The following is an 18,833-nucleotide window of genomic DNA, read 5'->3' as shown; positions in this document are numbered from 1 at the left end:
AATTCAAGTAGGTTTCAAGTGTCCAAAAAGAGTTATATCATTTCTTTTTTTATATAAAAAAAAGATGATTTCAACTTAACTTATATTAATAAGGCCATTGGTAGATAAAGGTTTAGTATATTTAAAAGGGCAGATATAAATATATTAGATATAAAGGCAGTGAATAAATACATTCAATTTAAAAAATAGATCAGGTGGTGCTTCCCTGACACTGTGTCTTAAAGTCCCTTATTCTGATGTTATCACTTATTCCTCCAAAGAAAGGCTGTCACCTTCAGATGGTCACAGCTTTTTGACTTAGTCCCAAACCCTAAGCAAACAAAAGACTCCAAGGAAATTTCTTGTCAGTCAAAAATGCAGAAAGGAAACCAGCCAGTTCTAAATTTCTGTGAAACTTAACTTCCATTATCCTTTTCTCAATTGAGATTTCATGAAAATTTAGTTTGGTTTGGTTTGTTTTTTTTTTTACATGCTGAAGATCAGAATGTCCAGCATGAGAAAACTGCTGCAGGGCAGAGGGACACCCCTGGCTCAGCTCTACATCACTGTCATCCCTTACTCAGGTCTCTGTGTATTTGACAAAAACAGTAAGACACCCAGCTCTTGTCCAAACCCTTTTTTAGCATCTCCCAAAACATATCATCTTTTATTTCTTCAGCTACAAGACCCAACTGAAGTTGCTCCTCAAGACAGACCAAGGTCTTTCTGTGCAAAGGGGGAAAAAAAAAGCATCAGGCTGCTGCTTCCACCTTTGGCAAAGTTATTTCTGTGGAAACATCCACTTCTCATGCTTCTGTCTCCAAGAGAAAGGCTCTGTTCTCCATCCTGGCCTGATCTTAAATGCATCAAGAAGCACAGGCTGATCACAAGTGCTTCTAGCTGTGACCAAAGAGTCAGCACAATTACCCTGAGCAACGTGAGGCCAATTCCAGTACAAACTTCACTGAAGTCAAGAAAAACTCAGTGTCACTGGGTGGAAATTGGCTGTTCTCAATCCTCTCCCCCTGCCATCCCACTTACAGAATCTCAACACCAGTCTGCTCGTAAAGGAAATATAAAAATGGGAAAACATTATGTCTTTTACAGTGCAACAGTATTGAATTTATATTTCCATATGTTTTAAACCCTGAAATGGATGCTATTAAGTTGAGGAGGTCAGATAATTAGCAGTGACAGCTGGGCAAATCAGCATGGGAAGGAGAACAGTCTTGCTGATTCATATTCAAAATGAAAACAAATTTCAGCTTGAAGAAAGCAAGAAGAAAAATTCAAATTCAAAGGAGGAGGCTGTCATATATGATTTACACCAAAAAAAGTAGGGTCCTGTTACACAAGGAGGCTTCTTGGTGAGCTGTAAGCAAGCTTGACTCTCACAAGCTTGATGCATTTCAACATTATTAATGTATTAATAATTAAACATTATTAATGTATTTCAACATTATCATCAACCAGCAAAATCAAACAAAAGCTTTCACAGCCAGGGAAAAAAAAAACAAAAAGAGCAACAACAACAAAATTAAAAAAAAAAATTAAGAATGCATCATCTAGAAAGAAAATCTAAGCTGACCATTAGCTAGCCAGCCTATGGACCAAGGTTCACTACTAACTTCATCCAGAACCTGAGAAACATTTCAAGTAGGTGTGGAGAAGCTGGGGAAGTTGATCCAGTTAGTTAGCAAGGAATGTCAAGTTCTCCTTCCCAGCTGTTTGCTCTCTTTTCAGAAGAAAACAGACTTTTTTCAAGAAAATACATAAAACTTGCAAATAAATGCACATTTCAATGAGTAATTTTCATTCTGGGAAGAGCCAGAAAATGAAAATACAGGTTTTCAGGCTTCCCAAAGGAGCATTTGTCACAGCCCAGTCCCTGGGTAGGGATACCCCAGGACATCCCATAGGCAGCATTACCCCACACCTCAGGCACCCTGCAGTCTGCCTGCTGGGAGGATGTTACTGTATTACAGGATATTTTTTTCCATATTCTCTGTGACAACAGCAAGGCACAGATGGACCCATCTAAAGCAGTGTATAAGGAATATGAGATTTAGACATTTCACAGGTATTTCACAAGATAGAATATAGGTTGTTGCCCTTTCCAAGAACTACAGTCTCCTCAGACTGGCCCATGTTTGCTCTGAATCTGGGTTCACAATCAAGAAATACATTCAAGTGTTCAATGAACTGGCTTAAGTTTAAGCAAAACAGAATATTTTGTTTTCTCATAGACTTCATTTGACTTTTACTCAACTTTTTAATATACATATAATTTCATTTCACAATTGGTTACCAAAGGTTATGTAAAATCATCAATTCCAAGTATGCCTACAGCCCACTTTTTTTTTTTTTTAGGATTCTTCAAAATCAACACCTACCAATAAACTGTACTTAGCAGTAGTTTACAACATGCTAATTTTAAAAAGAAAGAATCTCTCACATTTAAACAACTGCTCCAAGGAAGACTTTAAAAAACCTCAAAGAACTATCACAATGTTTTCAAAAAGTATAAAACCTGGCAAAACCCTTCTTGAAAACAATTCTAAAAACATGGATGAAAATGTGACCCTGGATTAAAATACCATGCTGTGGGAAAACACAACCACTTTTTCCCAGGCTGTGTTGCTGAGTTTTTCAGAGTGCCTCAGAATCTCAGATGTGTCATACCTTCACATGGGAAAAGAAACAGTTTTAAGGCTGTATGAAAAGAACGAGAATAATAATTTTAAAAATAATAAAATTATGACACATCTCCTCTCTTCTTAAGGGGAGTAAAAATACTGGTTTCAAAATCCATTCCTACCAAACCAACTAAAAAATAAGAGGGTAGTCTGCACATTTATGCTCATGAAAAAACTGCAGAACCAAATTCTGATTTTATAAAGCATCCATCCACGGTTCACAAAGCCCCCAAGGTATTCTGCTATGTCCAGCTCTTTAGGAGGAAATAACAATAAATAACATTTTCTTCAGTTAAAACCCAAATAATTCTTTACATTTTTTCATTCCTAAATCAGACACCTGCCAAACCAAGAGCCATGTATTAACAACGCAGTGAGAAAGCAACAAAAGATTCCTGTATAAAAAGATTAAAGAATCATAACTATGATAAAGAGCTCTGCATAGCTACGTGCTTGTGAATGGAAAAGGAAGGGTCTTCAAGGAAAGTAGCCAAAGGAAACTGAATGTAAAAGGCATTTCAAGGCTATATTTAGAGGAAGACATTCTTCATACATTTGCCAAGCTATGCACGTCATTTCACACAGCATGTTTTATCCAGCTTTATGAGAGGACAGGGGAGAAGAAAAAAAAAACAAAAACAATCTGGATCAGTTGCCAGAAATGGAAATCTTGCATTTCTGTAGAGGAACAAATATTTTAAGCATGTGAATCCAAGAGCACTTTCCAAAGGTGGAGAACTTTTCACAGCAATCACAGAGGGATTCTGCAGGATATAAGCAACACGACCTGGCCTCTCACACTCCATTTTGAGCAAGGCTCACTAGTCCTAAATAGAGCACTAAAAATACTTAAATCCATGAATTTCCCCAAGTCTCCACCTAGTACAAACCAGCTGAAGATTTGTCCATGTAGACAGGAGAGAATTTACACAAGCAATTATGTATTTCTCCTCTACAATGCAGTAAACAACCAGCTAAGGTTAATAAACAAACACCAAGTACAAGCTCAAAGGTGAAAACAGAAATAAAATTACACCCATTTTATAAGAAAAATAAGTTTTTCTTTAACTCATTCAGCATATGTCCCAGGGTTCAGATATTTGCATAAGGAAATGTCAAACATAACAAAAAATATGTCAGTACCACATGTGATGGTAATTGGAACAAACCACATTCAAATTTCCTGTTTGCAACCTTCTGGAAGGTAGAGATAAAATCAATTTGAGATACAAGACTGGTTTTACTTAAACTTATACAAATGACTTTTATAAAAAGTTTTTACCTTCATTCCCTTCTCCAGGTGGCTGATAAAATGAAAGCCCCAAAGATATGATGGCTGCAATTTCCAAGATTATAAGAGTCACGTCCTGCAAGGCTTCCCAGACTAGCTGTATGAATGTTTTTGGCTTCTTTGGAGGTATAAAATTTTTTCCAAAAATAAGCTTTCTTTTTTCTAGGTCTGCAGCAGTGCCAGCTAATCCTGTAAATAAAATAAAACAAAAATAAAATTATATGAAATTGCAATGAAAGAGAAAATACTCACTTGTACTGGCAATTCTGACAAATTATTTCTTCTAGAGCAACTACAAGCTGTACCACCTCTGGCACATTAACAAATAGGCAGATATTCCATTTAAATTTTGCTTTTGTAAGGTGACTTGTCCTTACCTTCTGAATACATTCCTTATGGACTCTATTTAATACTAATTCCTGCCAGTTTTAATCAGAAAATAGTTTTAAAATTAATTTAACACGATCTATGTATACTTGGATATACATAACATGCACAGTGACTTCTGAAAATAGATCATAAAGCACAAATAAAGTATATTTGGAGTGACACTGGAATGGCTGTTGGCAGCTTTCAGCAACACCATAGATGTAGCAGACATATCCATGCTCTGACCTCAGGTCCATGATCTCAAGGTATAAATCAATAAACCCTGTCCTGTTCTACTTCAACCAATCTCTGCTGCTGCACATACACCCTCTGCAATGAACCACATCAAATTTGTGCTAAGAAAAGAGACAGCCAAAGTGACAGGTTTTTATGCAAAGAAATTGAAAAGGAAAGTATATAGTTCCTTAGACAGAGAAAATAATTTATTTTGCATCATGCTTCAACTTAAGAATGTGTGGTTGCACCTTTAGGTGCTTTTTTCCCCCCTTTTTTTTTCTTTTGTTTGTTCATTTGTTTTTTTAGTGGATGCATGTCCAGCACCCTTTTTGGGTAAAAAACAAAACAAAACAAAAATTGCAAGTATAAGGGTAGAATAACTGCCCATATACCACTCTCAGCAGCATAAAGCAGTAAGACAAGAGCTTACACACATCTGCCACGTAATACTCCCTGTCAGCTTTCTTATCCTTTTTGGGTAAAAAAAAACCCAAAATTGCAACTATAAGGGTAGAATAACTGTGCCCATATACCACTCTCAGCAGCATACACACATCTGCCAAGTAATACTCCCTATCAGCTTATACACTCAGTTATACACTTAAAAACTGTGGGGTTTGAGTGTGATCAGCAGTGAAGTTATTCACACCAAAAATACTTGAATTAAGAGCTGACCTTGGAGGAACACAAAGGGGACTGCAAAAGGAACTGCTTGATCCTGTGATCAGGAAGAAGAGGACTGTGTGAGTCCTCTTCTCACACAGTTTAGAGCAAGCCCCTGCCTCCTCCAGAGGTTACCAACCCCAGGGGTACAGCAGGAAGGGGAAGCCCTACTGATGGCACCAGGGTGTCAAGCAAATCAGAGCAGGATCCTCAAGTATTAAGGATGCTCAGCCTGACCACCCCCTCATTCAGGACTGGTGCAGCTGTTCCCAGGAGCCTGTGTCCCCCACCAGAAAGTCACCACCAGGCCCCAGGGTACTTTCCTCCTGATGAAAGTGAAGCTTTTCTGACCACAGCAATCCTGCCACGGTGCAGGTGAAGATGGGGACTCACCTTTCACTTCAGCTATCTGATTACAGCTGTTGTGTAGCTTCTGGCTCTTGGTTAACTCATCAAACTTTTATTTCACCTTCAGCTTCTAAGAAACACTATCCTGCCCTCCCAGATAAAGGCATGCTGTAGTTATTATTACCTCACTTCATTTAATTTTCAGTACCTAGTGCTCAGTGACACTGTGACAGGTTCCAGCTATTATGAAATGTGTCTACGTTCATCTCCATCACTCAGCCAAAAGCTTCTCACACCTCCCTGCCCCTCCAGCAGCTCCCAGATTCCACTGGGAGGGGAACACTTCCCTATGAAGTATGGATTGCAGGCCAGGAGCCCTTCTGTGAATCAACAGAGATGACAGGAGTTAGGACAACCTGAGAGATGAGGGAGTCAGTGGTCCCTGATGGGATCTGACACAAGGAAAAGCCTTTAGCAGAGACCACACAACTGCATTTTGATTTGTTTGCAGAGGGCTGCAAAGCCCTTCAGTACAAGGATGGATTTGCACTGAAAATGGCACACAAAATGTGCACGAGGCCCCCAGACCCAATACAGCAGAGACTTCATACACAAGGGGAAAGTACAAGGACAGCATTGGCAGTGGTGAGGATTCAGGGCAGAGGCATTTACAAAATGCATCTACAAGCAAGAACATGAAACTCTGAAACAGAAAAAAACCTCAAAAGCACATTGGGAAATGGAAGGAGGAGATACCTGAACCACAGATGCTGTCTGACACAGCCCATGTGGTGGGTCAGGGCCAGCAGGGGAGCAGCTCAACAGGGATGGCCAAAGCAGCACAGGAAATAGCAGGAGTGTTTCTCAACACCCCTGATTATATTTACCTAGTTGTGATGAACTCACCACTTTGAAATTACACTATCTACTGTCAGGAGGCCATAAAAAGTCCATGTATCCTGCCTTATGTTACTGATCATGATGCACATCTAAATACAGGTACATATTGAGGAGATTCCAGAGCAAAGTGAGATGCTGGAACTCAAAGAGATGCATAAAGAGCATAAAAAACTAAGCATAAAAAACTGTTCATTTAGAAATCACAGAAATTTAGACACCATAAGTCTGAGGACTAGCCTGAGTTTAAAGCATTTACAGTCACCATTATATTCCAGACTACAGTCTAAATAACTTTCACTGGAATTTTGACATATTTAATTGTATCATTTAATTTTTCAAAATAAATATTCTCCTCCTTAAGATACAGAAAGAGAAACAAGTAACATCACGTGTGATTTTATTCTTATCTATAAATCTATGTGTCTTGGTGAAATTATTCACCAAGAAGACAGTCTCAACCTAAAAAAAAGGAAAGAAAAAAAAAGATAGCATATTCATCTTTAATTATGAAATTTTCCTGTAAATCATTTAGAAGTACTGGAAAATGAAACTCAATGTTCAGCTCAAACCAAGAGAACCCAAAAAAACATTCAACAAAATTTTATGGTGTTTCTTCTATCCCACTGAAACTAAGAAATCTTCTCTATTTAGAGATAGAGAAAGGAAAGGCTGAAAAAATGAAAAAATGAAAATGAAAAAATCTACAGCCCAGATGATGAAACCTCATCATAAAAGTCCTAAGCATTACTGAAGTCAGAAAGAGGCAAAGTTACCCAAAGAGCTCCAGCCCAGAGCAACGTGACTGAGAACCCGAGGCAACGTTCAGATCTGCACTGTGCAAAAGCTTCCATCAATTCTCTGTCCTACTGATAGCAGAAGGCATCGTAGGGATGCTCCTTTTCTTTTTCTAATCATCAGCTTTATTCAGAAACAGCATTTTAAATAGTCCCAGAGGTGTTTTGAGCAAGCCTAAGAGAGCTGCTTGAAGAGGTCGGTGGTGCTTTCCGTGGCAGCGCTGCGGGACGCTGCTGCCCAGGCTGAGCCTGCTGAGGGGCAGTGCAGATGGTAAAAATGTCAGCTAGCACAGCAAGATCTGGGAGAGGACATCTGTCCTCACCAGTGCTTTTAACCAGGAGATGGCTTCCCTTCTGCTAGGCTTTTTTTTTGTGGGCTTTTTGTATTACACATGCTGGCTTCATGACTGCTCCTGACTATCATTCGGGTTTCTCGCTCGTCCCTTTAGTGCTGAGGTCTGTGGGAAGAACAAAAGAGCACTGGAAATAAAACTTGAAAGATCATTTCTTGATGAACGTATAAAATGCCTGAGGAAGTGAGAAGGAATGAGTGGGGACAAAAAAAAATAAATGAATGGAAGTATCAGTGCAGCGTGATGTCAGACTTCATACATTGCTGGCAAAAGAAGCAGCTTCCCAACTTCTGTTGTGTGTGACAAGAAGCCACAGAGTGGCTGGTTTTGTGTTCACATGTCCACATAAGCAGGAATATTTATTATTTTTAAGTGCTTTTCTATGCTGAAGCCTTGCAATGCACTTCTTTGCTTGGCCCGAGTGATTTGGAATGATGATGAATGAGATCTGGGTTAAATTTCTACACAAGCAGTATACAGTGGTTTGGGAAATTTATCACTGACACTTCCAAGCAATTGAATAAGTTATTAAGATTTCAGTTTCCAAAACTTCTCCCCAAAATTTAGTAGAAGCTTGTGGGAGAACGAACATGATTGAATAGAAAACATTTTATACAATGCACTGGAGTACAGTAAATGCGTTTCTGATTTAATCTGGATTCTTAAGAATTCTGATATAATTCTTTATACAGAAATTCTTTTAATTGTTTAGAGAGAGAAAAGAATTTTAAAACCAGAGAAATGACACCTAAATAATGTTCTCTGTTCCTTATCTGTATCTGCTGAATATAAAACCATCATTTCAATTAATGTTTCCTGGAAAATGGTCTTTCTCTGACAGTCATCCCTACTGCAGCCAAACAGAGCATGACAGACAATGATTTTGATGCTGCAAAAATAACAAAAGCACATCACTATTAAAACAACAATTTAAAAAAAAAAAAAAAAAAGGCAGTACAACTTTTTAAGGAATGTTTCACATCTGCTTATGTGAGATGAAGAACGAAGACCTTTCATTTGCACAAATTGTGAAAATCAATTATTCACTTATTTTCTTCTGTACATTTTCTGGTGTATCCCGAAAGGCAGATTAAAATCTCAAGTAGCAAACACTGTAACCAATGTAATTTAAAAATTCCAGCCTATAGAGCTTCAAAAGCAAAAAGCCTTATTCAACAAGGGCAGTAAAGGCTTCTCAGTCATGCTGAACCACTATCAAAATTAACACATAGAGGTAACACATATTTTGGTCAGTCAGCTCTAAAGACATTTTGATATGAATTCTTCCCATGAGAACACAGATCTGTATTTGATCCCATGAGCTGCTATCACTCCAGTTTCAAACTCCCTGAATAATGAGCATTCCTGGCATCACATTCCCGAGGTCTTCACAGAAACTAAAAAACCCACCAAGTATCACCCTGACAATTATTTCATCTTCTTTGCTTTCTTTCACTAATCCTGTTTATTTCACACTTAACTATGAAACAAAACCTGCCCTTCCTACTGCTACATAAAGCTTTAGCAGAACTAAAGTAGCCTTTTTTCTTGCACTTTAATCTAAGTGGTACTACCTCCTTATTGAGGGAAAGAGCTGAAAAAAGTCAAATTTCCAATTCAAATTAATAGCAAGGAGTTACAAGATTTAATTTCTGAGATGTGCCTTAGGAAACTGTTCCTCAAGAAACTGAGGAATGCAAGGAAACACACACAATAAGCTGTGATTGCTCCTATGGTTTTGATCTAATACTGAGCAAGGGCTGTATTGTCCCTCATGATGTCATCAAGCACACTATGATGTAATCCAGCATCAGCCTTTAGTAGGTCATGGAGTTAAAGGGTAAAACATCTGTGCTTTGGCAGCAGGTAAGCCACAAAATATACATTGGATTAAAGTCCCTGTTTTATTGACAAAAGATTTTTTCCAGAAAGACACACACCGAAGATGTGATGTGTACAGCAAAGTTCAAACATTCATGTCTAGATAAAACCTTTCAGTTTTATCATGTTTCATGAACAATTTCTAGATTCAGTACAATGAAATTCTGCTTAGGTCATATGAAAATAAAAAACAGTTGAGAGACCAGTTGGGGAGTATTTAATGAGAGGATTTGCTACTTTCAGCAAGCTGAATCTGAATTTCACTAGTGAATGCACCTCAAAGAAAAATGATTTTCTTCTAATCTCAGAACAACAAAGCTGTCTGTGAAGTGTAATGAATATCATTACCAGATTTCTTTTTTTTATCACTTGCTTAAATTTGTTTACATAAATTTTAAGATGTTTGTCCAAAAATTAAAAGCCTTTAGAATTACAAATCATCCAGTATAAGTCCTGGAAGCTTTACTCTGCTGGTGCTGCTACTTTTGAGTCTCTCTGGCAGTGCTGTCAACAGCCCCCTGACCCAAATGCTTCTCAGCTGGACCTTTACAACCAACTTAGAGAAAGAGGAGCACACAAGTGGCAAGGAAATTAATTTACTCTCCATCTATTTCCTCATTAATCATCCTCCCTCATCAGGTCTGACAGCAAGAACTGGCCAAGCCCCCATGTCCTGCTCTCCCCCTGGACTGGGATCACCCTTCAGCATCAGAAAGCATCAAGCTGAGTACAGAAACCCTTACATAAACCTTCCCTGTTCTAGGCTACAATCAAAACAATCACTCTGCAGTCATGCAAAGTACATAAATACATCTCTAAATCCATTACTTTTCATAAAAAAAAAAAGTAACCAAAGAGCTTAAAATTCTTTCTTTAGACTGATGCATCTAATGTACATGTTAGGAACAGATACACAGCAAATCTCTCATTCTCTCTGTAGCTGTAGAAATGCACCACCAACTTTATCTCAATTTTATGAGGCAGCAGAGGCTGACATCCCTGCCCCAGACCATTTGGTGGCAGTTCAGAGGACTAAATTCACATCTCCTGGGATTCCTGATTTACATTTGCCTGTGAGATACCCTGCAGGTTCACAACATTTCTTTCCTTCCACCATCTAAGTCATTTTGGTTTTAGTTCTTCTACCTTCTCCTCATTTCTTTTTGAAATAAAATGTCTTTGAAAAGAAGCTATTTACCAGGAAACAATTCATTTGCATAACAGGACTGATAACAGCAGAACCAGATCCTGATATCCTGATAGTGGCCATGACATAGCCCAAAAAAAAACAAACCCAAAAACCCCACATGCTACACCTGAAAGACATGCTCCAATTTCCTTGCACTCTAATGACTGGATTTATGTGCAGTGTACAGCCAGGAGCCAGCATCAAAGCAACAGATGAAACATCAAAATATTAAAGGTAAGATATGCATTGTAACAGATAACTGACTGATATTTTTCTTGTCTAAATAGAAAACAAAAACCTTTCTGCAAAGGCTGGCAACAAAGCATTCAATGAGAGCCAAAGACCCAGAATGAAAAAAAAAAGAATGAGGATTTCTTTTCTGAAAGTGTTCTGCTCTCAGTGGGGGTGCAGCTATTGAGAGGGAAGATAATCATCCCACCAGAAATCATTTTGTCAGCTCTGACTCCACAAAATAATTGCTACACCATATACTTATGTCTCATCATGTGTACCACAGGCTCCTGGAGATGCTTTTCTTTTGCTCTGTCTTGATGTGGTATCACATACAATAAAACCATTAGTGATTCAGGGCACCAATAAATATTAATACCCTGGTATGTTCATCCACTATCCAGCTCCCAGTCACTACCAACCAGATAATAATGAAGTAATTGAAAATTCCTTGTTAATTTATGTACAAACAACAGCACAGACCTTCACCTGGCACTACCATTCAGTTAACCCAGAAGTTACAGAAGGTCTTTTCCTGCAGCTGAGCACACCAAGCCCAAGCCATGGGGCACCCCAGAGATGCTGGTACCATGGGTTTGATGAGCACCACAGACCCTCAGCAGCTGCCTGATATTGGGGCTTTTCAAAGAGATGGAGAGGGAACAGGGGAACATAGTGGGGTTTTTTTCCCCACATCTCTTCTTTCCAGGTAATCAGAACCTGGAGACAGTTTCTCCAAACTTCTTTTTTTTTTTTTTTGGGTATTTAAACAAAGCTAGAATTTCACTCCCACTGAAGGTAATGTTACAATTTAGAGTAGACTGCCCAGTGTGCAGCCTTACCTATCACCCACCAAACTCCTGCTGAACACTGACATCTTAGATGAGTCCATTTCAACAGAGATGATGGAGTGGAAACGTTATAAAACCTGTGCTGTTACAGTGCCAAGTTATGACTGTTCCACATAATTTGTAAGCTTTTTCTTGGCTTCAATTTTGAAATCATATCAAGCTTCTCTGACTACAGGATAAGACACACTTGCTGGATGCCCTGTAGGAAGGAGAAGGCTTGCTAAGAACTTACTCAGGAATCAGGTAACAGCAGCCACAGAAGTGTAATGGAGGAGATCCAAGGTCTCAGCCAATAAAAAGAGCAAGGATTAAACGAGCATATAATAAAGCCAAATTGGAAAGCATTCCTTAATTAACACACCTCCATAACCACTTACCATCACTCTCACTGGACCCTGCAAAGAAATTCACCACTTCATATGTATTGCTAATGGCATCCACAGGGGGCAGAAGGGTAAAGAGGCCCTGACATCAATCTGCAATTTTCTGGTCCCAAAACACAGTTTGGGGAGCAGTGCTGACAAGCAAACCACTCTGGCTGCTGCAGAGGCAGCTGCTGCCTGTGTGGCTTCAGCACAGCCTGGGGAAATGCAAGTGCCCCAGCAGAACCATTCCCACCAGTCACACTCCAGAGGACTAAGTGCAGGCAAACAGGTAACCATCATCTACCCCAGCAGGACCAGAGCTTGCAGTGGGCAGGGAATAGCACTGGGTTTATAGAATCCTAGAATTGGCTGGGTTGGAAGGGACCTCAGAGCTCATCAAGTCCAACCCTTGCTCCACTCCCCCCGTGGTTCCCAGCCCATGGCACTGAGTGCCACATCCAGGCTCTTTTGAAATATCTCCAGGGATGGAGAATCCACCCCTTCCCTGGGCAGCCCATTCCAATGGCTGAGCACCCTCTCCAGAAAGAAATTCTTTCTAATGTCCAACCTAAACCTCCCCTGGCACAACTTGAGACCATGCATGTTATGCACAGGATCCTCCCCTGTCAAGAGAGAGAGAGAAAAAAAAAAGGAGGGAGCCACCCCTTCCACCTCCACACACAGTCAGTAGCAAGGGAGAGGGACTGGTGGTGACACTGAGCCTGGGGACTCCTGCTGCTGAGTGACACCACAACAAAGAAACCCACAATTAGCAAAATAGCTGCTAGGCTGTCTACTGGTCACAATGACACAAAGCCTGCAACTTCCATTTGCCCCATTTCTTATCCCAATGCAACTTCATGCTACTTAATGTTTGGAAGTAACCATTATGTTGGAAGGACAAACATTTATTTCAATGAAATGTCCCCAAAGCTGAGCCCATTGGACTGAAATACAGACACTAGGGAGAGCCTCAGCTTCTCCACACTATAATCTACTTTTAGGTTGATGTGGCCTTGGCTTGCTGAAGAATTGTCATGACTTTCTGTTCAGTTCCACAGAGCCCCAGCCATCCACTCAGCATGACAGTCCCAGCAACCTGAGAAAGCAAATGCCCAGGGAATAAAAGCACATCTGAGAGATGAAGACATTATGGCACTGAAGACACATGAGACTGACTTCTAAGTCAGTACAGCACGAGGCTTTTACACAGTATCCTGAAAGTCCCATGTACCTCTTTTTGTAAGGAAGATCTTTACTATCATTATTATGTGTCACTGCAGCCACCATAGGTCCCTTAGTATAAGCAGTTCCAAGGGTCTCATATTTAGTTGATGAAGCCCACTGGGAAGATTAAAAGTAACACAGCACAACAACATGTGCTCTACTAACAGTGTGGAGAGGAGGTGGGTTTTTTCTAGATGAGGCCAGGACTTTTTTGGGTAAGGTAGTTAATTCCTCATGCAGATGTTTTAAATTTTTACATTAAAATAAATAACAGAAGAAACCTCATGTTCTGAAGAGAAACATTTTTGTGATGCATGTAGGAGTCCAAATGAAAAAACCTAAACCCAGTTTGCCTCAATTCTCGGTTCTCTTCCACTCTGACTTAAGAAAAAACAACAAATAAACCAGATAGCAATGAGCTGCATTTTTCTGAGGTGTCACCTCCAAGTGCTGCTACTTGGCAACTCTTCTTAATTTCATTGCTATCTTTGTCAGTGTCATCTGCTTTTCCTGTGAGTAATGTCAGCCTGTCAGCTACACAGCAAGTGTGCTCACACCAAGTGATGCCTTTGCAAGAGGCAGAGCATTTGCTACAGCACAGCTGATGCTGCTGTCTGTGCTGGAGAATATTCAAGGTATCTAAAGAAAAAATAAATCTGAGAGCACTGAGGAAAACAAAGCACTATGATCATGATGCCATCTGCAAGCACCATGAAATGCCACCATTGTTTCTGCAGGTGACAGTGATGTCCCTCAAGCCCACAATGCCCAGCTTGTGCAGAGACAGCGCTGAGGAGCATAAAAGCAGAGCAGAACCAGAGCACTGAAACCTGAAGCCCAGCACATGGGCTGTTGTGCTCACTGTTACCTGCACAGCACTGCTGCACTCAGCATCAGCCATTTGCTCCAACTCTTCATAAACAAGTGGGACCCATCATTTAAACACCATCTGCCTTTCCTGTAGACCTAAGGAAGTATCAGGAGAGTAAAAGTGGAAGAAGCTGTGAAATTGAATCAAAAGGTGCCAACATGAGTGTCATTACAGAGAGTGTCTCATAACTAGCACAGATATATAGTACAAGTTCAGAGTCACTGGGGCCTGGTAATTTAGCTACTCAAACAAGTTCCCTGTTGCCCTGTTTTCTGGGTAAATGAAGAGGACAGCAAAGAGTCTGAAGACTTTCAAGTCAGTCCACAAAAGGTGCCCAGGTATAAAAGAACAGCAGAGCAGACCAGTAGCAGTGTTTCAGCTGGGATGATGTCACTCTTGCACCAGATGTAATGTTATTCCTCTAATATAAAGCATCATAAAAATAGGATAATACCAAGAGATGCCAGATGCCTTTTTTTTAATACTGTGTAAAGCAACATTTTCTTGACACCTGTGTTAGTTTGTAATCATTAGAAAGTATAACCTGCAGCCAAAGCAATCCAAACATGTACTGTGGCATACAGTATTATTTTATTCTTATATCCACATGCAGCAGAACTCCATTAGGAACACAACACCCACTGATATATCCTATTTTAGAACTCTAAAAAGCCCAGAAGAATAGACTCTCTCTCAGATGAGGCACATACTGTCAATCACCTTGATTAGACCTCAAAGTAACTAACCTAGTCTGAATGCAGCTGGATGCACCACTGAAGTTCTCCACACCCTTTTCCAGTGCAAATCAAATACTAAATTATATTACACAGCAAGCACCTCCAAGGAAGGTGTTCCTAGTCACCAGCTTGTAGTAAGAGTGGGTAGAAATGCTTAGGGACACCATACACACTGAACTGGTCCCACAACTTAAAATCAGATCTTAATAGAAACCTCCTAGAACATGTAAGACTCAGCCAAAGCTTGCCTTGAAGTTTTCTCCACAGATGAAAAGGGCACTGAATTAGCTCATTTATTACTCTATTAAGTACATAGCTTCCATAGGATATTCTGTCAAAAACTCAAGACTCTGACTTGCACCTCACCTTGTACTTTATCACTGGGGTAAGTGGAAATAGTTTCAGTCAGGTAGGGACATCCAAATCACTACAGCTACTGTCCTTGGGGAGCTCAAACCTGTGAGTTTGCAGGGGCAACCACCACACAGAACAACCAAGGGTGTGCAGGAGGACACCCTAAGAGGAGGAGGCTTCAGACCCAAAATTGGCAAAAAAATGACCCAAAAATGGCAGAAGTAGGAAAGATTTTTTTTTGTTTGTTTGTTTGTTTTGTAGGAAAATAAACAAAAGTAGGAAAGATATTTTGGTTATAAAATAGGTTCTCTTTTGTTAAGAATGACTTCCACCTTACCAACTTTGTGGTCTACAGATGAAGAAGCTGAAAACTTGCCTGTCTTTTGGCACATGCACGTTCAGGACACTGCAACAGAGCAGTTCTGCATCACAGCTCTAGCAGAAGGATGCTCACTTTCATTTCTTTACAGGTCTGTGTTAAGACACATCAGTAGAAATCACAATGTTTCATTGTACCATAATGTAAGCATCAAATTCAGATCAAAAACCATCCTTGGACAGCTTCAGCTGTAAACAAAAATCTCATTTTCTTAGTGCCCACCCCCCCAAAAAAACCAACCCTCCTGCAGTTATTAATTAACCTTCACTATGCACACGGAAGCTTAAGTTTTTATTTTAAATGAGCTCTCAAATCAGAAGTCATTTAATAAGTTTATGGCTCAACCATTTCCCTTGCTCAGCAGTAACCTACATTTATATTGTGCTATTTCATTTTACTTCCCACCCATTAATTCATTGCTTTGCTTAATCCAGCTCAACTGGCAAGAGACACTCCATCCAAAAGAAGAACATCCATACAAAGAGTTAATCCATTCTGCTTAGACAGGAATGGATGTCCCAGAATAAATCCATAGGCTGAGAATAGGTAAATCCCTTAGATCAAGTCTGATTCAGATCACTTTCACCTCAGCTTCCCAAAGCTGGGGCTGGAGATGGCTGCATCCCCATCCCATCCCCCTGCTACAGCACTGCTGATGTCTGGAGCTGGAGCCCCAGCACATGGAACAAGAGAACAGAACAATGTACTTGTCAAATCAGAAACAAAATGTTCCAAGGAGAGAAACAAAAAGCTGAAGAAACAAAAAAAGTAGCAAAAAGCTATCAAAGAAAAGCAACTAAGCCAGCTTCATTATTGTATGAAAATGGAGCAGAATTCTAGGCACCTTTCCTCACCTAACACAGGGGCTTAGATTTAGATAATCACTACCTAACAACTTTATTTCATTCCTTACACTGAAAGAGATGGGAAAATTGAGTTATCCCTGGTATGCTCACCCCAAGAAAAGGAGCATTTAAAACATCTACATGAGTTAGTCTGGAGCCTTCACTTTGCCCCATTAGTAACTGGGAACCTCATTTTGATTTCCAGATGCTTTGCTTTAGGTAGCAGAGCAGGTTTTTCACTGCAGAGCTCCTTCAGCTGCCTTTTCCTGTGCAGTTCCTGCCTGGCACAAACTCTTTTGGGAAAACTCAGAACATACTCATGGGATATCCAAAATTTTATGCATGTTACTACTAGCCAACTGCTAGACAAATATTATGGAACAGAAGCCTTCCCAAGTCCTTTTCAATGCCTGATGAACACAGCATGCTAAGTGACCTTATGTTTTTAGTGAGGCTCAGGTTTCCAAGCTCATAGAACCCACTGAAATAAACCTTTCTTAAATAGCAAAGGAAGATTCCTTTCCTAAGAAAAAAATGCTTTGGGAAGCTGGCAATCTTCCTAAAAAACCAGAGTGTTCCAGAAATGCAGTCTATGATTCAAAAGTATTTTGTCATCTGTGCAACCATTTTGCTTATAGCTGCAATGCAGCACTCTGTTCAGGACTCTTCATTGCACTTAAAGGATAAAATGACCCAAGTGCCTACTCTGTTCCATCATTATTCATTAATGAAGAGACTGGGCCTAGAGGATTGTCATTGCAAGATTAAAAATAAAATAAAAAAAAAGGTTCATTAATCCATCCCTTAAGCATGACACACATCAACACTAAACTAGAGACAGGAAAATCAGATACTTTCAGTGTATGCCCTAGCAATATTTAAAGAACATACTCAGTTTAAATAGCACTGATAACATATTATATTGTGAAATAACTTTGATTAATACAGAAAGTGTGAGCACCTTGAAATACCAGGGCTGAGGATGAAGCCATAGCTTCCAGGCAGACATCTTGAGCCTGCATTTGTTTTCTACAGGTTACGTAAACAAGAAGCAGAGATGAACCAAATGGACATGCTGAAGTGTTCAGGATGCTAAAAGGCAGGCACTTTTTCTTTTTTTTTTTTTTTTAGTGTTGCTCTAATTCTGCTATCCCTTCTGTTAAACAGATTTTTCCCTGTCTTCCTGTGTGCTACATATCTTCCTTCTTCTCTAAATATCCTTTTCCATATTCCTTATTTTCCCCTTCATTTAATCTCAAAGAAACCAATGTTGCTGATAAATATCAGCTTTTCCTTCTGAGCTTCTCCTGCTCAGCATAGTCCCCAGCCTCTCCTTGAAACTTCCTAATCACTTCAGGGAAATTGTCTGTCCCCTGATTTCACAGCTGCTATTTAACCTTACACTTTCTGGGGGGGTGTTGGAATGTCAGGGTGGTGCTTGCTTGGTTTTTTAAAAGAGAAGCATGAAGTAAGTAAAACTGCAGGAAATCAGCATGTGGCAATATCCATTTACTGTCAGAATTATGTCTTCAAAGATGGCCATAAAATACCATCTACTTTGCAGGCTTGTGAATGACAGTGAAGAAAAGCCCTTTTAAGAAAACAAAATATTGTTCATGTTGCAAGACTTCAAAAACCTTGAGGAAAAAAATGTATTTCTTTAATGATTATGAAAACCAGCAGCCAATAAAAAACTTCAGAAAGCATTAAGTGAGATTATTCATACCAAATACCAATACCACTTTCAACTTGTACCCTCAAGATTTGAGAACTTCCTGGGAAAATGAACAATTCCTCTTATTATGGAAACAGGCTTGCATAACACAAAAATACTTCAACAGTATTAATCTTTTAAATTCCTGAGCTCTGTTTGTGTCACAGCCTTTATTTGCAATTAAGCTTAGTGCACATGAAGTTCACTGCCTGCCAAGGCTCAGAGGACTGATACAGCTCAGGATGGGTAATTCAAGCTCCCTTTACACTGACCCACCAAACTCTGACCTATTAGACCTGCCTGGTAAAAGTGAGAAGGTATTACAATTTCATTCAGATCTTGATATCTGAGCAATTCATTCAGCAAGGGTACCAATTATGCTTGATCCCCTCACCTTTCCCCCTACTTCTGGACTGGCCTGATTTACCATGAAATGGTAATCCTGAGTCAAGCTGAATTTGATCCCACTGACCTGAGATGAAAGGTTCTGGGCCTTGAAAATTATCTGTAATTCGCCCACTTTTTTTCATTTGCTAGAGTTTTAATGCTATAAAAATGC

General features: G+C 39.6%; 1 protein-coding gene across 34 annotated transcripts in view; it reads right to left on the bottom strand.

The window, feature by feature from the left end:
- ATP2B2 (ATPase plasma membrane Ca2+ transporting 2) overlaps positions 1-18,833 on the bottom strand; it is a 408,804-nt gene that overhangs the window by 115,580 nt on the left and 274,391 nt on the right. For all 34 annotated transcript variants that reach the window (XM_071755377.1, XM_071755355.1, XM_071755387.1 and 31 more), the window contains one exon: positions 3,958-4,155. In XM_071755377.1, coding sequence (XP_071611478.1) covers positions 3,958-4,155 — 198 coding nt within the window. The remainder of the gene's footprint in view (positions 1-3,957; positions 4,156-18,833) is intronic.

Source organism: Heliangelus exortis, chromosome 12 (genome assembly GCF_036169615.1).
Source record: "Heliangelus exortis chromosome 12, bHelExo1.hap1, whole genome shotgun sequence".
NCBI classification, from domain to species: Eukaryota; Metazoa; Chordata; class Aves; order Apodiformes; family Trochilidae; genus Heliangelus; species Heliangelus exortis.
This window is presented reverse-complemented; position numbering and strand designations above follow the sequence as displayed.